The sequence below is a fragment of the Schistocerca cancellata genome, chromosome 1 (assembly GCF_023864275.1).
Source record: "Schistocerca cancellata isolate TAMUIC-IGC-003103 chromosome 1, iqSchCanc2.1, whole genome shotgun sequence".
NCBI lineage: Eukaryota > Metazoa > Arthropoda > Insecta > Orthoptera > Acrididae > Schistocerca > Schistocerca cancellata.
Genome location: NC_064626.1, coordinates 793645604 through 793668252, shown reverse-complemented (window position 1 = coordinate 793668252; position 22649 = coordinate 793645604). Strand labels below are relative to the sequence as shown.

At 41.4% G+C, this 22649-nt stretch overlaps 1 protein-coding gene across 1 annotated transcript in view; it reads left to right on the top strand.

The window, feature by feature from the left end:
- The window catches only part of LOC126187724 (BRISC and BRCA1-A complex member 2-like), a 62886-nt gene that overhangs the window by 10540 nt on the left and 29697 nt on the right, over positions 1-22649 (top strand). Inside the window, exon 3 of the mRNA XM_049928972.1 lies at positions 16677-16823. Within this exon, the coding sequence (XP_049784929.1) occupies positions 16677-16823 (147 nt within the window). The remainder of the gene's footprint in view (positions 1-16676; positions 16824-22649) is intronic.

The window sequence follows — 22649 nt, the reverse complement described above, 5'->3', positions numbered from 1 at the left end:
AGCGACGAGGCGTTCATTTTGTCCAGCGCGTCCTTCGGGATCTGAGGGATAATCAGGTTGCCACTGGTGCCTTCATCTTTGCCTTCGAGGGTGACACATTTCCCGAGAAGGTCAAGGTGATGGTCTACCGCTGTGATGTGAACCCATATATACCTCTCCCTATGCGGTGATTTAAATGCTGGAAGTTCGGCCATATGTCTTCCCACTGTACTTCCTGCGTCACATGCCAAGATTGCGGACGCCCGTCACATCCCAATACTCCATATGCCCCACCTCCCATCTGTGTCAGCTGCGGAGAGCATCATTCTCCTTGCTTGCCAGACTGCAGGATTTTACAGCATAAAAGGAAAACCACGGAATACAAGACCCTGGACTGACTGACCTACACTGAGTCTAAGAGGAAATTTGAGTGTTCACATCCTGTGGCTATGACCTCCTCTTATGCTGCCGCTACGAGAACAGTTGTAGCCTCATACGTTCTGCAAATTCCAGTCGGCTCTCCTGCCCCCTTGATGGCGGGGGGGAGGGGGGGGGCACTTCCCTCACTGTTGCTACCACACCAACTACCTCAGGAGCAGTGACCCCCCAACCATTGGAGACCCCAGTCCCCACTTGCCAGGTTTCTGCTAGTGGGAAAGATAACTCCCGCCAGTGGCTGAAGTGTCCAAAAGTAGCTGATTGCAGGGCTTCATGATCATCCTCAGTCCCAGAGACTGAATCAGTCCAAGCCCTCCCAGCCAGAGAAACCCAAGGAGCAGCGAGAGAAATCCAAAAAGAAGACCCCCAAGACCAAGGGACTTGTGGGGGAACCCACACCACCGCTACCTACAAGCTTTGCTTCTGAGGATGAGATTCTGGTGTCCACTGAGGACCTAGATCTTGCTGGACCCTCAAACACCGTGGATACAGGCGGCTCAGGAACTAAATCAGTAGCAGCAGGTGACCCTGAGGCGTAAACTGCCTCATTGAATGTTCCATGCCTTCCCAGTCTCACGATCACATCATCCTCCAGTGGAATTGAGCGGTTTTTTCCACCGCTTGGCTGAGTTATGGCAACAGTTAAGCTTTAAAACTGCTATCTGTATTGCCCTCCAGGAAACCTGGTTCCCAGCAATGCGGACCCCTGCCCTCCGTGGCTATAAGGGGTATTACAGGAACCATAGCGACTATAATCGAGTGTCAAATGGAGTTTGCGTCTATGTCCTGAACTCAGTATGCAGTGAACCTGTGCCCCTTCAAACTCCTCTTGAAGCTGTTTCTGTCAGGATAAGGAAAATGCAGGAAATAACTGTCTGCAATGTATATCTTCCTCTAGATAGTGCAGTACCACTGAATGCATTGGCTGCACTGATTGATAAACTCCCTAAATCTTTCCTACTTTTGGGAGATTTTATCGCTCTTAACCCCTTGGGGGGTGTGCTTACTGGTCGAGGCAGAGATGTCACTGCTCGACCTCTGCTTCTTAAATACAGGCGCCTCCACACATTTCAGCATGGCACATATTCAGCCATTGATCTCTTGGTTTGCAGTCCTGGCCTTCTCCCATTTATCCACTGGAGAGCATATAGCACATGGCTACCTGTGTGGTAGTGATCACTTCCCCATCTTCCTGTCACTGCCCCAGTGTCTGGCCCACGGGTGCCTGCCCAGATGAGCTTTAAGCAAGGCCAACTGGGAAACTTTCACCTCTGCTGTCACCATTGAGTCTCCACCACACAGTAACATTGATGTGATGGTTGAGCAGATGACAACTATAGTTTCTGCGCCAGAAAACACGATCCCTAGCTCTTTAGGGTGCCCGCGGTGAAAGGCAGTCCCTTGGTGGTCGCTGGAAGCAATTAAGGAGCATAGGTGAGCTCTACAGTGGCATAAGCGGCACCCGTCCCTGGATCACCTCATAGCCTTTAAACAGCTCCGTGCCCATGTTCACCATCTTATTAAATAATGGAGGCAGGAGTGTTGGGAAAGATGTGTCTCGACCATTGGGTGCCATACGTCAGCTTCCAAAGTCTGAGCAAAGATCTAACGTGTTTTTGGGTACCACTCCAACAGGTGTTCCCGGTGTTAACATAAATGGTGTGTTATCTACTGACATAAAAGCGATTGCCGAGCACTATGCACAAGCCTCTGCATCAGAGAATTACCCCTCCACCCTTTTGCACTCTCAGATGACGGCTGGAAGAAAAGTGATTTTGTTCACTACACACCACAGGGAATCCTATAACACCCCATTTACAGAGTGGGAGCTCCTCAGTGCCCTGACACATTGCCCCGACACAGCTCATGGGTCAGATTGGATCCACAGTCAGATGATTAAACATCTCTCATCTGACTACAAGCGAAATCTCCTCGTCATCTTCAACCGGATCTGGTGCGACGGCGTCTTTCCATCCCAGTAGCGGGAGAGCACCATCATTCTGGTGCTCAAACCCAGTAAAAACCAGCTTATGAAAAGCGTATGACACGACCTGGCGACATCATAGCCTTGCACATTATACGAGTGGGCCCGCTCCCGATTTTTATCCATAATTTCCTGTTATTTCGTATTTTCTGTGTCCAAGGTGGTGCCTCCCGTAGTTCCATCCATATCCAGGAGAATGGAATCCCGCAGGGCTCCGTATTGAGTGTGTCTCTATTTTTAGTGGCCATTAATGGCCTAGCAGCAGCTATAGGGCCATCCGTCTCGCCTTCTCTGTATGCGGATGACTTCTGTATTTCTGACTGCTCCTCCAGTACTGGTGTTGCTGAGCGGCGCCTACAGGGAGCCTTTCACAAGGCGGAGTCATGGTCTCTACCCCACGGCTTCCAGTTTTCAACCGCGAAGTCGTGTCATGCACTTCTGTCAGCGTTGTACCTTTCGTCCGGAACCAGGACTTTATCTTACTGGCGATCCACTCACTGGAGGTATATTGATTCTTAGGACTTGTTTTCAGTACCTGATTGACTTGGCTACCTCACCTTCGTCAACTTAAGCGGAAATGCTGGCAGCACCTCAGTGGCTTCCGCTGCCTGAGCAACACCAACTGGGGTGCATATTGCTCTACACTGCTGCAGCTCTACAGAGCCCTTGTTCAATCCTGCCTTGACTGTGGGAGTGTGGTTTATGGTTCGGTGGCGCCCTCAGCGTTTCGTTTACTCGACCCAATGAATCACTGTGGCATTCGCTTAGCGACAGGTTCTTTCAGAATGAGTCCGGAGACCAGTGTCCTGGTGGAGGCCAGAGTCACTCCATTGAAGGTTAGACTTGCACAACTGCACGCCAGCTATGTTGCACATGTTCATAGTTCTCCTACGCATCCAAATTACCGCCTCCTTTTCCCACCTGTGACTGCCCGTTTCCTGCATTGGCGGCCCAGGTCAGGGCTAATGATTGCGGTTCGCGTGCAATCCCTTCTGTCTGAACTGGAGTCCTTCCCTTTACCACCTATACTTAAGGTCCATTCACATACACCTCCATGTTGTACACCTAGGTCGCAGCTTTGCCTGGACCTTTTACATGGCCCTAAGGAATCGGTTAACCTTGCGACTCTCCGCTGTCACTTCCTCTTGATTTTCCACTTGTACTGGGGCCATGAAGGGGTTTACACTGATAGCTCGATGGCCAATGGTCACGTTGGCTTAGCCTATGTTCATGGAGGACATATACAGGGTGCACGAAATTTGTTACCATTTTGTTTTTGATTATAAACTTTATTGTCAATACAAATCTGAAAGGAATGTATACTACAATGGAGAGGAGATGGAGCTATGTTCTAACTCAGCACATGCTCAATATGTCCGCCATTTCATTTCCTAACTTCCTTCAAACTAACACTGAAGTTAATGATTACCCTACGCCACACATCTTCCGTAATTTCATTGCAAGCTTGAAGAATAAGTCTTGTGAGCTCCATTAAATCACGTGGACGTTTCGGGAAAATTTTTTCCTTTAGGTAACCCCAAAGAAAAAAGTCACATGGGTTGAGGTATGGACTTTTGGGGGGCCAATTTTGTCAGTCATTGAAGCGACCCGGAAACCTGAGTGAAATGATCTGCATGTTGAAATGCTCCTGTAAAAACTCCAACACATTGTTTGCAGTGTGTAGCCTTGCTTCATCTTGCATGAACCACTTTGTGTTGAAGGGCAAGGCAGTAGCAAGAAGCTGTGGAATTTAATGGAGCTCAGAAGACTTATTCTTCAAGCTTCCAGTGAAATTACGGAAGACATGTGCCATAGGGTAATCACTAACTTCAGTGTTCGTTTGAAGGAAATTAGGAAACGAAATGGTGGACATGTTGAGCATGGGCTGAGTTAGAACAAATCTCCATGGACGACTCTTCTTTGTAGTATATGTTCCTTTCTGATCGTATTGACAATAAAGTTTATATTCAAAAACAAAGTGGTAACACATTTCGTGCCCCACCCTGTGGAACAGAACTCCTTGCCTGATGGCTGCAGTGTTTTCACTGCAGAGCTCTTACGTGCTCTTGAGCACATGCCCAGACGAGTCATTTCTCCCGCCTACAATCTGCCCTCGTCATGCCTTGGTAGCGACCATCCAGGAGTCCATCTATGTCCTGGAATGGTCCAGTTCAGTGGTGTTTATCTGGACCCCAGGTCATGTCTGAATCCCAGGCAATGAACTTGACGACAGGTTGGCCAAACTGGCTATGCGGAAACCGCTTCTGGAGTTTAGCATCTCGGAACCTGTCCTGCGTTCAGACTTACGCCACAGGGTTTATCGGCTTTGGGAGATGGAATGGCATAACTGTATGCACAAAAAACTGCTTGTCATTAAGCAGACTATGAATGTGTGGAAGTCTTCCATGCGGGCCTCTCACAGGAAATCAGTTGTCCTCTGCCGGCTCCGCATTGGCCACACTTGGGTGACCCATGGTTACCTCCTGTGCCGTGAAGACCCGCCTCAGTGTCGGTGCGGCGTCCCGTTGACAGTGGCCCATCTTCTAGTGCACTGTCCCACTTTGACTGCCCAGCAATGGAATCTTGGGTTACCAGACTCGTTGCCGCTAATTTTATCTGACAATGCCTCATTGGCTGATTTAGTTTTAAGTTCTATTTGTGAGGGTGGGTTTTATCTTTTTATCTAAGTTTTAGCACATGTCCTTGGTCTCTCTGTTGGGGTGTAAACAACCCGGGAGATCTGGGAAAAACCGGGGAATTGTTTAGAATTCCGAGAATTTTTCATTGTTTTAGATTTCAGTTAAATTTTTGTTATTTTGGCTGGTAGAACCGATTCTCAAACAAAGGATATTACTGTATCCCGCTACTGCAGAATAATACTGCTGCAACAAAACATGTATAAGAGAAAAAAAGAAAACGAAAATAAAACTTAAGTTGTAAAGGAAATGCACTATATACAACAACAGAACACAGTTCTCATACAAGCGTCTGCCAACAGCTAAGTGTGTCAAAGGCTTTGGAAAGACTATGCAATGCTTTATAACAATAAATTGCCTCCGATGAACGTGATGTGACAGCTGTTTAAGTTAGATTCATTTGAGCAGTTGCAGGTGGGCTCTTGGGCATGTGTAGTTGATTCTGCTTACAGAAGTGTGGCTGGGTGCCACTATCTAGTATTTCCCCGTTTCAGAAATATTGTAGATCCGGGGCTGATGCTCAGAGCAGTCTGAGTTGTGATGGGGAGGTGGATCGTCTCCACGTGACCTGTGTTCACATTCAGTGATTTTGCTGTTTCCTCTTTATTTATTGCTCTCACGTTAAATGAAAAACAAAATGGATTTTTGTGGCCGGGAGCTATCAAATGAATAAAATATGTTTACATAATTATGGAAGGCTGAAATATGTTGTTAGTTTCAGATTTTATTTCCACCTTTCTGACTGTCGAGCATTAATCACCTTGCAGAACAATGAAGTTATTTTTGTCAGTTTGCTAAAGAGATTTGGCTTTTATTAATATTTTCTGCTGAGGTAGTCAATTTACTTGAAATAAAGTGTTTAATTTCACACTATTGGCTAGTTTCAACTGTTGGCTGCATTTCAAGTGCACGTATGGCATTATGCCGTAATAACGGAACATGAGATAATCAGTACTGGTACTCCATGAAAATTTACATCCTAATTTGGACATACGAATGTGCACTTTAAGCCTAATTATGCATTTTAGTTTGGTTCACGAAATTCTGATGCTCTTGAAGTATCCTCTGATGTCTTGTTTCTTTTATGATGTAAGATCTTTTAATGTTTTACACGTAAGAACATCGGGCTTCCTGCGTCATTGTAGCTGCGCAAGCGCGGTGACGCATGTTATCTCGCACTCTCTGGCAACTGCTGAAATGAACCTTTTCTATCAGGTTGCGGAAAAATGTTGCGAATGGTGGTTTGAAAAGCGTTGCATTCAAAGTAAATTTCCTTTTATGCAAGATGAACTATGTGCGAGTATGTATGATGAATTTCTTAAATCGCAAAGATTTTGACTCTCGTTTACAAATCAACTCTTTGAGGAGACCATTTAGAAGAATTTAGAGCCCAGATCAGACATTTACATTGTTGTTAACAAATTACTGGCAGATTTGTGTGATTTATCTTAAAGTGTAACGCGTGCAAAAATGATCAACATTATATGTGGAAGCTTAGCTTTTCTTCCAGCTTATTAATCTTAGAGACCAATAGTATATGTGAAAGCTATGTATATTAATTTAAACCATTAAGTTTTCTTAATTGAGTGTTCGCGCTACTTAAGAGTGATTATGCTGTTGACTGACTGCATCACGAGTCTTATGCTGTTATCAGCTGATGAGATCACGTGACGTGATCTATGACTGGCGTACAAAATCGCATCGCAATCTTGGATTTAAGTGCTTTGGAAAGTAACATTTGTTGTTTAGTGGAATCGAATTTATACCTTTGTAATACGAAAATATGCAGCGTACATGCACGGCGAAAGTGTATTTTTAACCGGGAAATGTGGGAATTTTTTTTTCCTTATCCGCGTATACACCCTGTCTGTGTCCTCCACCCTAGTGCTTTTAGGGTGGAGGTTTTAATGTGTTACAGAGTGGCTGGCTTCTATTTATTCTCGTGGTCAGCCAGCCATGGTCATCTGCTTTGTTGTTTTACTCTCTTCATCCCGTTTCTTGTGTTTCTGTGGTTTCCTTGTTCCCCGTTTGTCCATTTACACTTTTGGTGCCCTTCATCGTTCTTATGATTTTTCCTTTCATTCCGTTTTTTGTTGTCAGTCTCATTTGTTTTATTCTCGCACTTGTGGCATTGTTTTATTCGGAACAAGGGAATGATGACATCGTAGTTTGGTCCCTTCTCCCCTCTTTTAATCCAACCAACCAACCAACCATCCTCTGCTGTAGAGTGAGGGTTCATACGTGACCATGGGTATCTACCTGTATTTGTAAGGTTTCTGAAATTTCTTCACATCATCTGTTTCTTTCAACTATTTCTCTTAACTTTCCACGTGAATGCTTTATTTCCCAGTGATGATTATGTGTGTAGGTGTGTTTTAATGAAATATTTGGAGGAAAAACTTGGTGAATGTAATCTCATGAGAAGAACAGAAACACCTTCCTTTTTAATGGTTTCCACTCCTACTCGCTTAGTGTATCTGTGACACTCTTCCTCCTATTTCATGCTATTACAAAATGGGCTACCCATCTTAGAACTTTTCGATGCCTCCACCCTCAGTCCTATCTCGTAGGATCCCATTCTGCACAACAATGCTAAAAATGATGACAGACAAGTTTTATACATGTAGTCTCTACTAGATTTGTTGCATTTACTAAGTGTTCTGCCAATAAAACACACTCATTGGTTCCTCTTTCCTGTGACATTTTCTATGCAGTGGTTCCAATTTAAGTTGTGTATATTTATAATCTGCAAGTATTTAGTTCAATCAATAGTCTTTAAATGTAACCGGGGGAAATTGAGGATGGAGTAGCAACAATATTATGAATAGGATAGATTGCTACTCACCATTTACAGCAGATGTTGGGTCGCCGATAAGCACAACAAATGACTGCTATACATTTGAGCTTTCAGCACATTCACACAAGCACAATTAACACACACGTTCTAATATTCTGACAACTTAAAGTGTTAGTGTGGATCTGGGTTATATTCGACTTACTTTCCCAAACCACCTACTACTTCTTTACGAGATGACTTATTTGGAATTTGCAGCCACTCTCTTTACTGAATAGCTGGGTGCTGGAAGCCCTCTTGACTTTTTCTCCGTCAAATACGCTAGGTACAGGAATTTTTAGACTCTTTCTACTTATGAAATTAGTAGACATACAAACTTTAGTTTTCGTCAACTAATGATGTATTTGATTTCCATACACAATAAAAATCTCATTTTCCACATGAATATGTAACTTCCTGCAACTCTCGTACAGTCAGACATGAGAAAGAAATTGAGTTACAGTTAAAAGAAAGTTGGCTTGGACACCATGACCTTTCTGAACATCAATCATAAAATGAGTCTTGCCTCTAACAAGGTTGTGTCAAGAGTCTACAAGAGTACATTTTCAACTGTTCTTGTTTTAATAACAGTATTCAATGACACAATAAGTACAGAGCTGCATATAAACTCCAGGGTTCTTCCTTACACACTCACTAAAACATCTATGGATTGCCCGATAGGTACTTGTTGGTGCCGTCCGACTGCCTTGTCTACTTTCTTCCCGCGACTTGATTTTATACCTGCACACACAAACCTGTGACACGCAGTTGGTAGGTTCTACCATCCCACACTCATATCCAGAATATCGTGTGTTCGAGACAGTAGAAGGCTGAGTGGTTCTAGAATTTACAGAGAAATTCTCGAATCGCTACAACATGGTTACTATGTCTGGCCATTGAGGCTGCACTTTGTACACCTGCTGCACTTGATAGTGAAAAGCAATCTGCGAGCAGTGGGGGTAAGGAGGGGCTGGGGCAGGCAGGCGGAGGGTAGCAGGTTAGGGGTGGGGTAAGGTGCAGTGCTGCTTGTGAGAGCATGTAGGGACATGGTGGGGTTGATAGGTTCAGTCAGGAGGTTTGAGGGGGAGGCCTGGAGAAGGAGATTGGAAAAGGGAAGAGGTAGAAGAGGGGAGAAAGACTAGATGGTGGAATAGAGGCTGTGTAGTGCTGGAATGGGAACAGGGAAGTGGGTAGGTGGGTGAAGGACAGGGACTAGTGATGGTTGAGTGCAGGGGGTTTTGGGAACATAGTATATGTTGCAAGTAGTTCACACTTCTGCAATTCAGAAAAGCTGGTGTTGGTAGGAAGGATTCAGAAGGCGTAGGCTGTGAAGAAGTCATTGAAGTGGAGCAAGTTGTGGTACGCTGCATGTTCAGAAGCCAGCTTATCCAGCTCTCTTGGCCTCTGACAAACTGTGGCCAGGGGACATCTGGACCCTACAATTTCTAGATGTTCTAAATGTGATATTTCACATCCAGTTCACTCTCAAATACCTCTTACATTAATGCAACAACTGCAGTTGTGAGATTTTTGCCATTGACAATTCTCACATACAGTATCAGAGAAAGAGAATATCTCGGGAATGAAGTGAAGTGTTATTCACAAAATCTCATTACATGGAAGTCTAGCAGTGGCAGATTCTTATTCAAATGCCATGGCAATTAAAATTGGCAACATTACTTTTACCCACTCTGAAAATCACAACCAGCTTCCAAATACCAGGTGACACATTACATGCATGGTATCAGCAGTTTACAACAATGCCACCATGAATGAAATGTTCTCTCTGCAACAGTGTGTGCAACTGACATGAAACTTCCTGGAAGATTAAAACTGTGTGCCGGATCCAGACTCGAACTCTACAGAGTGAAAATTTCATTCTGGAAACGTACCCCAGGCTGTGGCTAAGCAATGTCTCTGCAGTATACTTTCTTCCAGTAGTAAAGCTGTGGGTATGGCTTGTGAGTTGTACTTTGGTAGTTCAGTCAGTAGAGCACGTGTCCCAAAAGGCAGAGGTCTTGATTTTGAGTCACAGTCTGGCATGCACTTTTAATCTGTCAGGAAGTTTCACACCACCATGGTTGGCATTTGCCTGTAATTCGAAAAGTTGACAGGGGGATGCTCTTTCAGAGGGATCTCGAGCCAAGTGCTATGAATAGAATCAACATGGTGCCAGAAAACAAGTACATAATAGCTACCAACGCTATTGCCAATACTTATTATCACAATTTACATTGTCTGCAGTTGCCCAAAACCGACAAGATCTGCCAGTTCTACAGGAAATGGCAAACACTGCGACAACTCATTAGCTAAGTTTTGGAGCCCATTATGAATGTGCTGTGGCTGAGAATAATATTATAGACCGGTTTCGTGACATTTGCAAGCTTGTTTTATCTTTAATACATCAGGCTGATAAGGACAACTTTGTATAGATAGTACACCATTCATTCAAGATGGAATTATCCACTTCTTCAATTGCGTGAGTGACATTTAAAATCATCCAGCGGAACAGATGATTTGAGAGATTTGACTGAAAAAGCCTGTCGCATGTGATGCTTAACAATTACCCATCAATCTTGATCGTTAAGATGAGTGGTTCAAAGTTGACTCTGAGATTAGATTGGCCAGATAAAACATAATTCGAGAGGACCAGATTATGATAAGAGTAACACTGCAGTGTTCATCCACGAAACCAGTTCCAGCAGTTGAGGGTAATGTTCCAGCAGTTGAGGGGACTGCCTACAGTATGACCTCTACTCCATCACATGGCAACAAGCATAAAACTATTAGGTTGTTCACGTCACTTTGCTCCTCACCAAGGTCATCACCTAAAATGTTGTATGTCAGGAAATTTTTCACAGATCCAAACATCTTAGTGCTGATACTACAGCATGGGGCTGTCAATCCACAAACAGAAATAGTGCCACAATTCTTTCACTAATAGAAGAAACAACCTTTCACCTACAATTATACCTTCACCTTATTGTACAAACACAGCTGTTTATATTTCTGTTTGCACTCAATCTCTTTTTGTCTGGTTTGTGACTGGTAAGTCTCAAAAGACACTATGGGGATGGAGCAGTATGTCATTATTTTGAAAACACACAGGCAATGTTCTGTGAGAGACCTGACTACGAAGGTTATACAACCAAGCCACAAGTGGAAACAAACAACTTCCCTCTCCATGCTGTTGTATGTAAGACAGCTTGAGGGATGCAATGGAAACAGCTTCTATGACCTTGCCAAGTAAAACTATCAAGAGCCCCTGCAGCATTCTGTGTTATGACATTCTGAAACTTCCAGTGCTCTTGGGCTATTGCTTTAAGATGATCTATGTTAAGAAAATCTAGATGGCAGCCCACACATGAAATTTAAAAAGATCAGAAAATTTTTGAAACAGTAAAAAAAAAAAAAAATTTGTGACTGGAAGTTGTTAATGTTTTGCTCTCCACTCCCGTTTTAACATGACATTTACAGTGCATTTAAAATTAGCTGCGACTTTTGACGTTTGGCTGACCAGATGATGACGTGACGCCATTGCTCAGGTAACACCAGTGGCAAGCCAGCTTTTCCTACCATGCTGCCTCTGGTTCGGCTAATAGAAAGTGCCCCTGTTGCCACACCATGAACAAACTATACCATGTGGTGTCACACATTAGATGCATCAACATTTGTCAGCTCTCATTGTAAACTCGTATATTTTCTGGCGTTGAAGAAGTGTTTCGTAGCCATAGGGTATTGTGAACAACTGTTTTGTGTTGGTGTTGCATTAATAACAACAGTACAGTACATATGAATACAAGATCTGCAATAAAAGTGTCATTCAAGAACACATTCACTGGCTGTGAAGATAACATTCTGCTCGGATAACATTCTGCTGCAAAACATTCCTATGAATTCGACAGTGGACAAAACACCACACCACTCTGTTGCGATGCATAAAGCTCCAACAAAGCAGTGGAGGAAAATGGATATTTTGCTCTGGTTATGAAGAAATCTTCCGTGAGATAAAGTTGAACCTAGAATGTAATTAATGGAACTTGTAGTGTTGTACAAGCCAAAACTTCATGCTGCTAGGTCGACAAACTGGCTAACTGTTAAGGGATAGTTTGATGAGGCTTCCTTCATATAATGTTCACTTAAATCTGACAGAATATATGACCCTAGTCAAAAAGTAATGTGGCAAAAAACAAAAAGAAGTTTATACTCACTGAGGTTGAAATGCTGTCAAAAGAAACCATTGCAAATGTTACACGATAGGACTAGTCTTGAGTTGCCGGCTATACCAAGAAGGTTGTTGAGGAGACATTGATTCATGAAGGACTGTGACGAGTTTTGAGTAATACTAAATTCTCTTTTTGCCATGTTAAAATCTGTTTCTTTTGTCAAAACACAGCAGAGCTTAGAAATATTCGTCTCACTAACATCCTAATGCAGTTGAAATTGCTACATAGTCCTTAAATAGTGTATTATGAAACTAACAACTTAGTTCAAGTCAGGTCAATTATTTTTGAAACAGCCTATTCTCAGTATAAAAATAAACTTATAACTTAATTCATGTTGTTACAAAACTCACAGTAATTCTCATTTCACGAGCTGCCGATGGCCCTCAATAATTAAATTATTTCATTGAAAAAATCTGTAGTCATTTGAATATCATGGTAGATATGGAAGTTTCTCAAATTAATCAAATGGCAAAACACTTGTCTTGTGTGCTATCATTTGCCAAGATATTGGTTCGGTATCTCAAACTATTTATAAGATATGAGGATTTATGAATATTTCATTCTTGTTTTTTCACTGGGAAAAAGTTCATGACGGAGTGCTTGACGTACACTCCATTTTCTCAAGACTAGAAACAGACACCAATATCCTTCCAAGTTTAAAAAGTAATTAATTTTATCATCTACTCTCAAAAGGTAGCAACATGTAACCTAACACGCACCAAACACAAGTTCATATTGATCCTTTTTTTTCCCACTGCAAACTTAAGAACTTCCTGCAGTAGTTTACCTATGAAAAACCACAATAACTATGGTGATTAACAAAATGATAGGCTGTTATAAGATGTGCCAGAATGAGTTTATTTTCCGAGTAGTTTCTTTAAAATCATTTGAGAAAGATGGCAGATTATCTGGCTTGTGCGGCTTGCTGTTCACGCAGTCAAGCGTCCATGGCAGATTCCACGCCGGGTAGTCCTGGCATTATACTGTGGTCACCTGCTGACACCCAGCACACGCTGGCAACTATGCTTCCCTGCACTCACTGCATATTGAACTGTCAAAAGTCATAATGTATTTAAAATGCATTGTAGAAACAATATATGTTCATATTGGAGGTATAGTTACAAATAAAACAGAAGAAATTGTGGACATTTTTGCCCCGCCATCTGTTAACCCTCAATCAGTTTCATTGTATTTCAGTTGAACTGAGAGAGGTGAGCCATCAAGATTCAGGTTTGCCATGATTTTTGTGAACTACACAAGCCGTTGTTTGGATGTTTTCTCAAAATGAGCATGTCCATTTTCCTTCCCCAATCCAAGCTTGCATTGTGATGTTTAAAGCTTTCCCGGCGTACTGATTGTTCCATAAAAACACGGGAGAACTGCCGGATATCAGTAACTTCCTGCCACGATATTTCGGCGCAGAGTCTTCTGGCCATCTTCAGGTGAATGCCACTGTAGTAGTACTGGCGAGTACGCGCTGAGCTCCGCTATTTAAAGCCTTCTGAGGTGACATTGCGCATGCGCTGCTCAGTGTGCGAGTTCATAAAGGCTCCGTGCGCTGCGCCTCGCGCCCTCCACTGCGAAAGCCTGGCGTATCGGTGTCAGGTCGATTTCCATCTTTATGCAGATAACTACATCGACTACAAAGTTTCTCTATAACAGGATTCCAAGCAGAGTTCAGCTGATAACCGCTATCTCGATTGATGAGAGTCTCGTTGTCAGACAATCTTATTTCCACAGATTCATTGATAATCGAGCTCCAAAAGTTGATGTATGGGCCAAAATTTTTGTGTCGTCGTAATTCATGGAATGGTCTGTGGAAATACAATGTTCGGCGATTGCGGACTTGGTGGGTTGGAGAAGGCGAGTATGCCGTTGGTGTTCCACAATGCGTTCCTGCACAGTTCGTGTTGTTTGCCCTATATATGATTTGCCGCATTCACACGGAATTTTGTAAACACCTGGTTTACGCAGGCCCAGGTCGTCTTTGATGGATCCCACCAGTGATGAAATTTTGGAAGGAGGGCGAAAGATGACTCTCACTTGATACTTTCTCAATATTCTGCCTATCTGTGAAGAAATATTCCCAATAAATGGTAGATAAACAGTCGACCTGAAGGCCTCTTCCACTTCCTTGTTCCGTCGTTTGTAGGTCTTCATCACACTGTTCACTTGCCTAGGTGAAAAGCCATTCTTCAAAAATACTTTTTACAGGTGTTCCAGTTCCGCTTGAAGACTGTCGGCGTCAGAGATAGTATGGGCACGGTGGACCAAGGTTTTGAGAACGCCCATTGTTTGTGCTGGATGGTGGCAACTAGTAGCTTGTAGATACAGGTCTGTATGAGTGGGCTTTCTCATACAGACCTGTATCTACAAGCTACTAGTTGCCACCATCCAGCACAAACAATGGGCATTCTCAAAACCTTGGTCCACCGTGCCCATACTATCTCTGACGCCGACAGTCTTCAAGCGGAACTGGAACACCTGTAAAAAGTATTTTTGAAGAATGGCTTTTCACCTAGGCAAGTGAACAGTGTGATGAAGACCTACAAACGACGGAACAAGGAAGAGGAAGAGGCCTTCAGGTCGACTGTTTATCTACCATTTATTGGGAATATTTCTTCACAGATAGGCAGAATATTGAGAAAGTATCAAGTGAGAGTCATCTTTCGCCCTCCTTCCAAAATTTCATCACTGGTGGGATCCGTTAAAGACGACCTGGGCCTGCGTAAACCAGGTGTTTACAAAATTCCGTGTGAATGCGGCAAATCATATATAGGGCAAACAACACGAACTGTGCAGGAACGCATTGTGGAACACCAACGGCATACTCGCCTTCTCCAACCCACCAAGTCCGCAATCGCCGAACATTGTATTTCCACAGACCATTCCATGAATTACGACGACACAAAAATTTTGGCCCATACATCAACTTTTGGAGCTCGATTATCAATGAATCTGTGGAAATAAGATTGTCTGACAACGAGACTCTCATCAATCGAGATAGCGGTTATCAGCTGAACTCTGCTTGGAATCCTGTTATAGAGAAACTTCATAGTCGACGTAGTTATCTGCATAAAGATGGAAATCGACCTGACACCGATACGCCAGGTTTTCGCAGTGGAGGGCGCGAGGCGCAGCGCACGGAGCCGTTATGAACTCGCACACTGAGCAGCGCATGCGCAATGTCAACTCAGAAGGCTTTAAATAGCGGAGCTCAGCGCGTACTCGCCAGTACTACTACAGTGTCATTCACTTGAAGATGGCCAGAAGACTCTGTGCCGAAATATCGTGGCAGGAAGTTACTGATATCCGGCAGTTCTCCCGTGTTTTTATGGAACAAGCTTGCATTACCTCTCATAGGATCTTATCGACGTTAAATCCTAATCGTCTTTCCTTCTCACAGTCGAAGATCACTTTTGATGCTCTCCCATTAATATCAACAAACTTCAACTGGCAGTCAGGCAAACGAAAATCACCACCTCCAGGATTGACAATTGTTACTTGAGGGGGACCATATTTTGCATCTGCAGCATTCCACCTGCTGTGCATTCTCCATTATTTACACCCAAAATGTCAAAATATCACTGTCTAAAAATGTTGGTTTATTGTACTGTTTACAATAGCCATACTGAAACTTTGAGAAATTACAATATGATTGATTGCTAAAATGTACATAATTTGTTAGCATCAAAATGTAATGAAATAGTAATGGATTGTATCAGTGTTTTAAAAGTGTACAGATAATTTTATAAGACAGTCTGTGTGTGTTATTCATTAAATATTTTGCGAAGCCTCATGGATTTTATGGAAATACAGACAAATAAATAAATAACCACATTTCAGAGTTCTGATCGAGCAGATAGTTATGAACAGATAGTGTTGTAATTATCTTTTGAATATAGACCTACACACACAACTTTTCACATTCCGTAATCTAATAAATTAATGTCAGTATTTGCTTTTACAGCAGAGCAAAACCATAAGTGAATGTATTTATGCATTTTACACTTACTGCAACACAACAGTACATAACTAGTGATACTTCGTTGAAATTAGTTGCTATTTGACATCAGTCACATGCCACTAGGGAGTTGCCACAGTTGTATTCAGCTGCCACAAACAGGGAGCTTGCTGTAAATTTAGAACAGGACATGCTGTTGCAAAATGCTATTTGCACTATTGAAACACTTAGTGATGCTTATTTTGTCAGCTCCTGTACTATAGACATGATCAGTAATTATGATTTACAATGAAGTGAACTGATTCTTTGCTGCTACGTTGGCGATAATGGACAGTTTGCATGTGATTTTGAAAACTGTGATTAGACGAACCCACTTCCAAGGTGTGATGTGTCAACTAACAAGTGAGTTTTAGTTGTACCGTATCTGCATCTTGTCTGACAGATTCTTTTTTCTTATGGAAGACAGTCAATGATAAATGTAAAAGAAATTAATTTTTTGGCTTCCTTATCTCCGTGCACTTTGAACCATTACTAATTACGTGTCTATTACCAACAGGTTGAACTCTTGGAGCATGCAGACAGATCTCGACTGCACTTTGAGTATTCATCTTTGATTTGCCAGGCAGAAGTTGCTGAGGGAGATGTAGAGGTGCTGGTTGGAAGTGGTAGACAGCGAGCTTCAAGTTTCCTGATACGCCTCCAGGTCAGTTCATTTCCACTTAAAAACTTAGGCTTTATGCAGTACATGTTATTGCTGTCCCTTGTTTTAAAACACCCCTGTGATTCATTAGTAGTACATATCAGCGGCTGAGAACCAGAGTGGCCTAAGTAAAGGTGAGGTGGTATAACAGCTCCCACTTTAGAGCACCAAACACATTCTTCCTCTCACACCAGGGTGAAGTGTGTTCACGGGAATAATGGTATTCTTTCTTTATATTTGTAATATCCAGATGTTATTAAAGCAGAAATTGTTTTTAAGGGAAATTTGCTCTCCATGTTGAAGTGTAGGTTAAAGGCTACATGAATCAAGCATTGACGTCTCACGTAATAAATAATTAAATACATAAATCATACAGTGTGCTTTGTTTGATCTATTCGCAAAAAGATTGGAACAGAATATTCGCATGCCAGACAAGCAATTTTAATTAATAGTGTTTAAGTTTATGAGGTCGGATTTATTTATTTATGTTTTTCATTATTATTCTGTGTCCACTGAAGTTCTCCACACACTACCCGTGCTTAAAATTTATGGCCCAGGTTGAGTTAAGTTGTGAAAGTAAACCATAATTGTGAGACAGGAGAACACAGTTCACAGTAGGTTAAGCAGGATGAAATCACAATAGATAGAAGTGTGTTAGGCCAAAACATATATGAATCTAGAAGTGTACACACAGCCTTTATTTGCTGGACTGAACAGGGACGATCCAGATTATGAATTTTTCAGTGGTAGTGGAGGTCCCAACAATGAAGATTCTGATGATGACACTGTGGACTATTTAGAACAGTGTTTGTTGTCTGATCTAGCAACTGCAAAGTACTACAGAAGTGAATTATAAATACTACGGCTAAATCTTTGGAGACTGATACCAGTCCTGAGCATCCTCCATTTCAGGAATCAGTATTAACACAGGTCACTATGCTAGAAAATCGAAGTCAGCTTCATGAAGGGGCCACAGGACTATCCTCACCAACCACTGAATTAGGAAATCAAAGTAAAGTTCCTCAAATTTCAACATTTCCCAACACAACACAAGATCCAGCACCTAGAAACAAAACCCACAGTCTTTGGAATCAGGAGGGGGGGAACCATCAACCTCAAAATCACCAGAAACGGCCAGCAACGAGAAAGAGAAACCTAGGAGAATATTCTGTATCAACCAAAGGGAAACATGTTGAAAAACAGAAATTTAGTGGAAAATACTGTGATTGTTGTGTGTGATACTTTTAAGTACTGGAGAGAGGTTTGCTTTGTTTAAAGCTTTTTGGTGTTTGGGAAACCTGAGGAAACAGAACACTTACCTCTGCAGACTAGTGAAATATGTTCATGTTCAACAGTGGTGACGAAGTGGTGATGAAGGTGAGCACAAGGAACTAAAATCAGCTACATACAAATTTTTGTGACTGTAAAAATAGAAAGCATCCTTGTTTGCAAACAGTTTTCTTGGATACCTTTTGCACTTCCAATGGTCAATTAACTCAAGCAGTAAAGAAAGAAGAACTGGAACGAATGCCTGGAGAGGATTTGAGAGGGAAGAATATTGCAAAAAACAAAATTTCCAAGAATGTTGTCAACATGGGAGTAGACCACATTAAATGGTTCCCACCTTACAACAGTGACTACACTATGGCATGCAGTCCGAATAGGAAATATTTCAGCCCTGATCTCAATATCATGTATGATCTTTACAAAGAAAACTGCATTGATAAACAAGTTCCAGAAAGGAAGGAGAGTTTGTACAGATGTATTTACAGTGAGAGATTAAACTTGTTGTTCCATCCCCAGTGAAAGATTCCTGTGCTGCATGTGACTTCTTAAAGTTGAGAATTTTGACTGCAGATGAACCACTTATATCGGCATTAGTGCAAAAATAAAACGAACATTGGAGAACAGCAGAAATAGCACTGCAGTGTATGGCTGAGGACAGCAAGCTCAGTCGAGGGAAGGTGAATATCGAAACCATATCTTTTTATCTTCAGAAAGCGCTGTCTTTCCCTAAGTTTTCAACATCAAAAGATTATTATTATTATTATTATTATTATTATTATTATTATTATTATTATTATTATTATTATTAGAGGAACTTGTATGTATACAAGTGTGGCATTCATGATCAGAAAAGGTACAGTGGCTTTATATACATTTGGGATGAGACTTTGGCATCAAAAGGCTCCCAAGAAGTAGGTTCCTGCCTTCTAAAGCATGTAGAACTCTATGGCATGATGCGCATCATGTAATAGCACTCAGTGACACACCAGTTGGTCAGAATTGGAATTCGAAACTTGTGCCAATTTGGATAGAAATTGTAAAGGCTCAAGAAAGGAGATCCATACAGTTGACCATAAGTTTATGTTATCGGGACACTTCTTTCTGCCAAACGATCGGGATTTTAGAGTTATCGAGACAAAATCAAGAACCGCTCAAATTTGATTTAATGTCATTCAAAAGGCAAGGAGAAAACAACCCGTTGTCGTTTGTAGAATGACCCTTAATGGTTTTGTCTGAACAAAGGGAAAAGTGTGGCATTTAAAAAGAATAACACCCAAAATTAAAAGTTCAATTTGCTTTACATTTGTTGGCTTCGTTTCCAGAAAGACTGCCTTCATCTCATTTTATGCAAAGAATCTCTTGATGCAGGAATCTCTTTCAAAACTTTGAATATTACAATTTCACATCATGCCCATGGCCTGCACTTGTCTAGTGTTCAATTCATCCCTCTGAACAACGCTGTACCACCTGTCAATGAGACAAAAAGGAGAGATGATGAAACTTCTCCCCTACATCTCTCTGGTGCACCATGCTTTCTACAATCAACTGACAACTGCTAGTTGGCTCAGGAGTCTGGAGCTGGACATGTGTACCTTTAGCAGAGCAAGATGATGTGGACAGTGAAATCGAGTTAACAGAGATGCTCCATTTTATAGCCTCTTGAAATATCGATGTGACAAGTATTACACTGTAGATGAACACACTGTTGAACTATTAGATGGACTCGATAGAGTGCATTCTAGTAATTAACAACAGTAATGAAGTTATGTTAACTCAATTTGTGAGAGAAAAGTGTATAATTAGAGAAATAACTGCAGACCCACAGTTACTGTATCACATTACGCTTACCTTTTATAAATAAACTGCAGTTATGGAGATTAAAAGGCAGTAAATTCCTTCTCGGGTATGCAACTTTACCAAAACATTTACAAGAGGAGGGGTACAACTCTTCATTTACACCACTTTATTTTTCACCATGTGTAAATTGCTGAGAGGACAAGTGGTTCTCCAACTTTTAGGGACTATAAAAAGGAATTTAAGGTACAAATACAGGGTGTACACACCCTGGGACAACCAGGAAATCTGGGAAAAAACTGGGAATTTTTTTCATCCAGGGGAAAACGAAAAAAAAAAACAGGAATTTTTCAGAATTCCAGGGATTTTTCGTGGGTTTAGTTTTCAGTTTTAAATTTTTGTAATTTTGACTGGTAAGAAGTGACACTCTAACAAAGAATTTTACTTTAGCCCACTACTGCAAAATAGTACTGCAGCAGTAAAACATAAATGAGGGAAAGAAAACCAAAACAAACTTAAATTGGAAAGGAAATGTGCCATTTCCAACAACAAAACACAGTGCACACACAAGTGTCTGCCAACACCAAAATATGCCAAATACTGTAGGACGAAGACTATGCAATACTTCATAACAACAAACTGCTTCTGATGACTATGAAGTCACAACGGTTTACATTAGGTTCATTTGAGCAGTGGGCTCGTGCGCATGCACAGTTAAGTCACATACGAGCAGTAACTACTCCCACTTAGGGCTACTTGAAGTACAGCTGTTAGCTGTATCAGCAGTAGCAACAAGCAGAGAGACACTTGCCGGAAAAATTCTTCTGCTGCACCCAAGCTGCCAGATTCGCACATGCCTCGAGCAGTTTAAGTTGCAGTGGAGAAATCGGTAGTCTCCACGTGATAGTTCCCATTTGACCCATGTTTAGGTATAGTGATTTTGCTGTTTCTTCTTCGAGTAAAACTCTCACGTCAAATGAAAACAAAATGGATTTCTTTGGCCGAGAGCTAGCAAATGAATTAAAATACATCCATACACTTGTGGAAGGCTAAAATATGTTATTAAAGAATGGAAAATCCAGGACGGAATGTAACAATATTAGAGAGGAAAGTTGCTACTCGCCATATAACGGGAGATGCTGAGTTGCGATAGGCACAACAAAAAGTTCACACAGTTACAGCCTTTGGCCATTAAGTTATCGAGGGGATAGCTGGAGTTAACAACAATGTCACATCTGAAGGTAATTGATACTTTCAAGCAACTTCAAGGTAATTGATACTTTCAAGCAACTTCGATGATAACTGCTCTGAAGGTAGCAAAGGAACTGAAACTGCTGAAGGTGGAACTTCATCCCATAGTCATGAACCTCGGCCTGCATTCTCTGGTGGGAGCTTATCAGAAGATGCACCCAGCAAAAGAGGGAGAGAACATGTGGTTTTACTGAAGAACCAAGAGTTACTAAAAAAAAAGCAGATGAGCTTCATTCCTTAAAATGCATTTAATACGAGAGGAATACAATGCAAAAATGTTATCAATAGAAAGACAAAGAGAAATCAAGGAAGAACAGCATAATCTTAAAATGGAAATTACGAATAAGTTCAAGAATGTAATGGAGCAAACTTCAGGTTCCAGTTTTTCAGCCAATGTGTTCGAGAAATTTAGGTTTTTGAGAATGAATAAAAAAATATTCATATGTATAAAACACCTTTTATTTCCTTGATATTTTTTTCAAATGGTTAATATTTTCTTGTTTCTTGTATGGCTTAATATTTGTGTTTATCATTTCAGCATCGGTACTAAGTTTTGTTAATGCTGCATACTAATACTTATCTGAATTTGCTATATCATAAAATAAGTCCTTTTCTATTATTTTAGAAATAATCGAAACATTGTATGGTTTTGTACAGTCAGTTAAGAAATAAAGTGAGAATGTTAATCCCCTAGCAAAAAATAACATAACTATAAAATTGCACATAACTCAAATGAGTCAGTTTTCACTACAGTAGTGACAGTCCAGTGCTTATTTATTAATTTAAGAAGGAAAAATCTTTATACTAACTTCTAATTTTACTAGCAAACTAGGTACAATTTTAATTAAAGTAAGTAAGTATAATAGACCTTCTGACACCTTGGCCTGCAGCATCTGATTCTGGCTGAGTTGCATATTGTTCGATGTAATTCACCTCCATAGCAACAGGATGAAACACATCTCTTAACTTCTATTCCAAAGTTGTTTAAAACTTCAGCAGCCACAATAACATTCCCACACTTGTTTGGTTTAAATTGGATTGTGTTAGTGAGATTTTGGAAGCGTCTCTTCCAAACACTGAACGCTTGCTCTATTACACATCTGATAGCAATATGGGCTTTATTGTGGTACCATTCGGCTCCTGTGTGGGCTCGAAACACAGATGTTGTGAGACGTTTTGAGAGGGCATATCCACTATCTCCAACAAGCAACCCATCGTATTGTCCATTTTCAAATTCTGCAGCAACTCTACTATTGTTCCAAATGCGTGCATCATGCGTGGAACCTGGCCAATGGCTTACCACATTAAAATCTTCATATTGGTGTCACAGATGATTTGTGTATTAATAGAAAAGAAAGTCTTGCATTTTCTGTGTAGTTCTGCTTGTGCTCCAGAAGGACGAAAGTATGGGTATATGTACACAATTTATGACCCCTATGACATTTGGGACTCCACCAGTTCAATAAAATTCCCTTTTGTTCTTTGATATATTTTCTT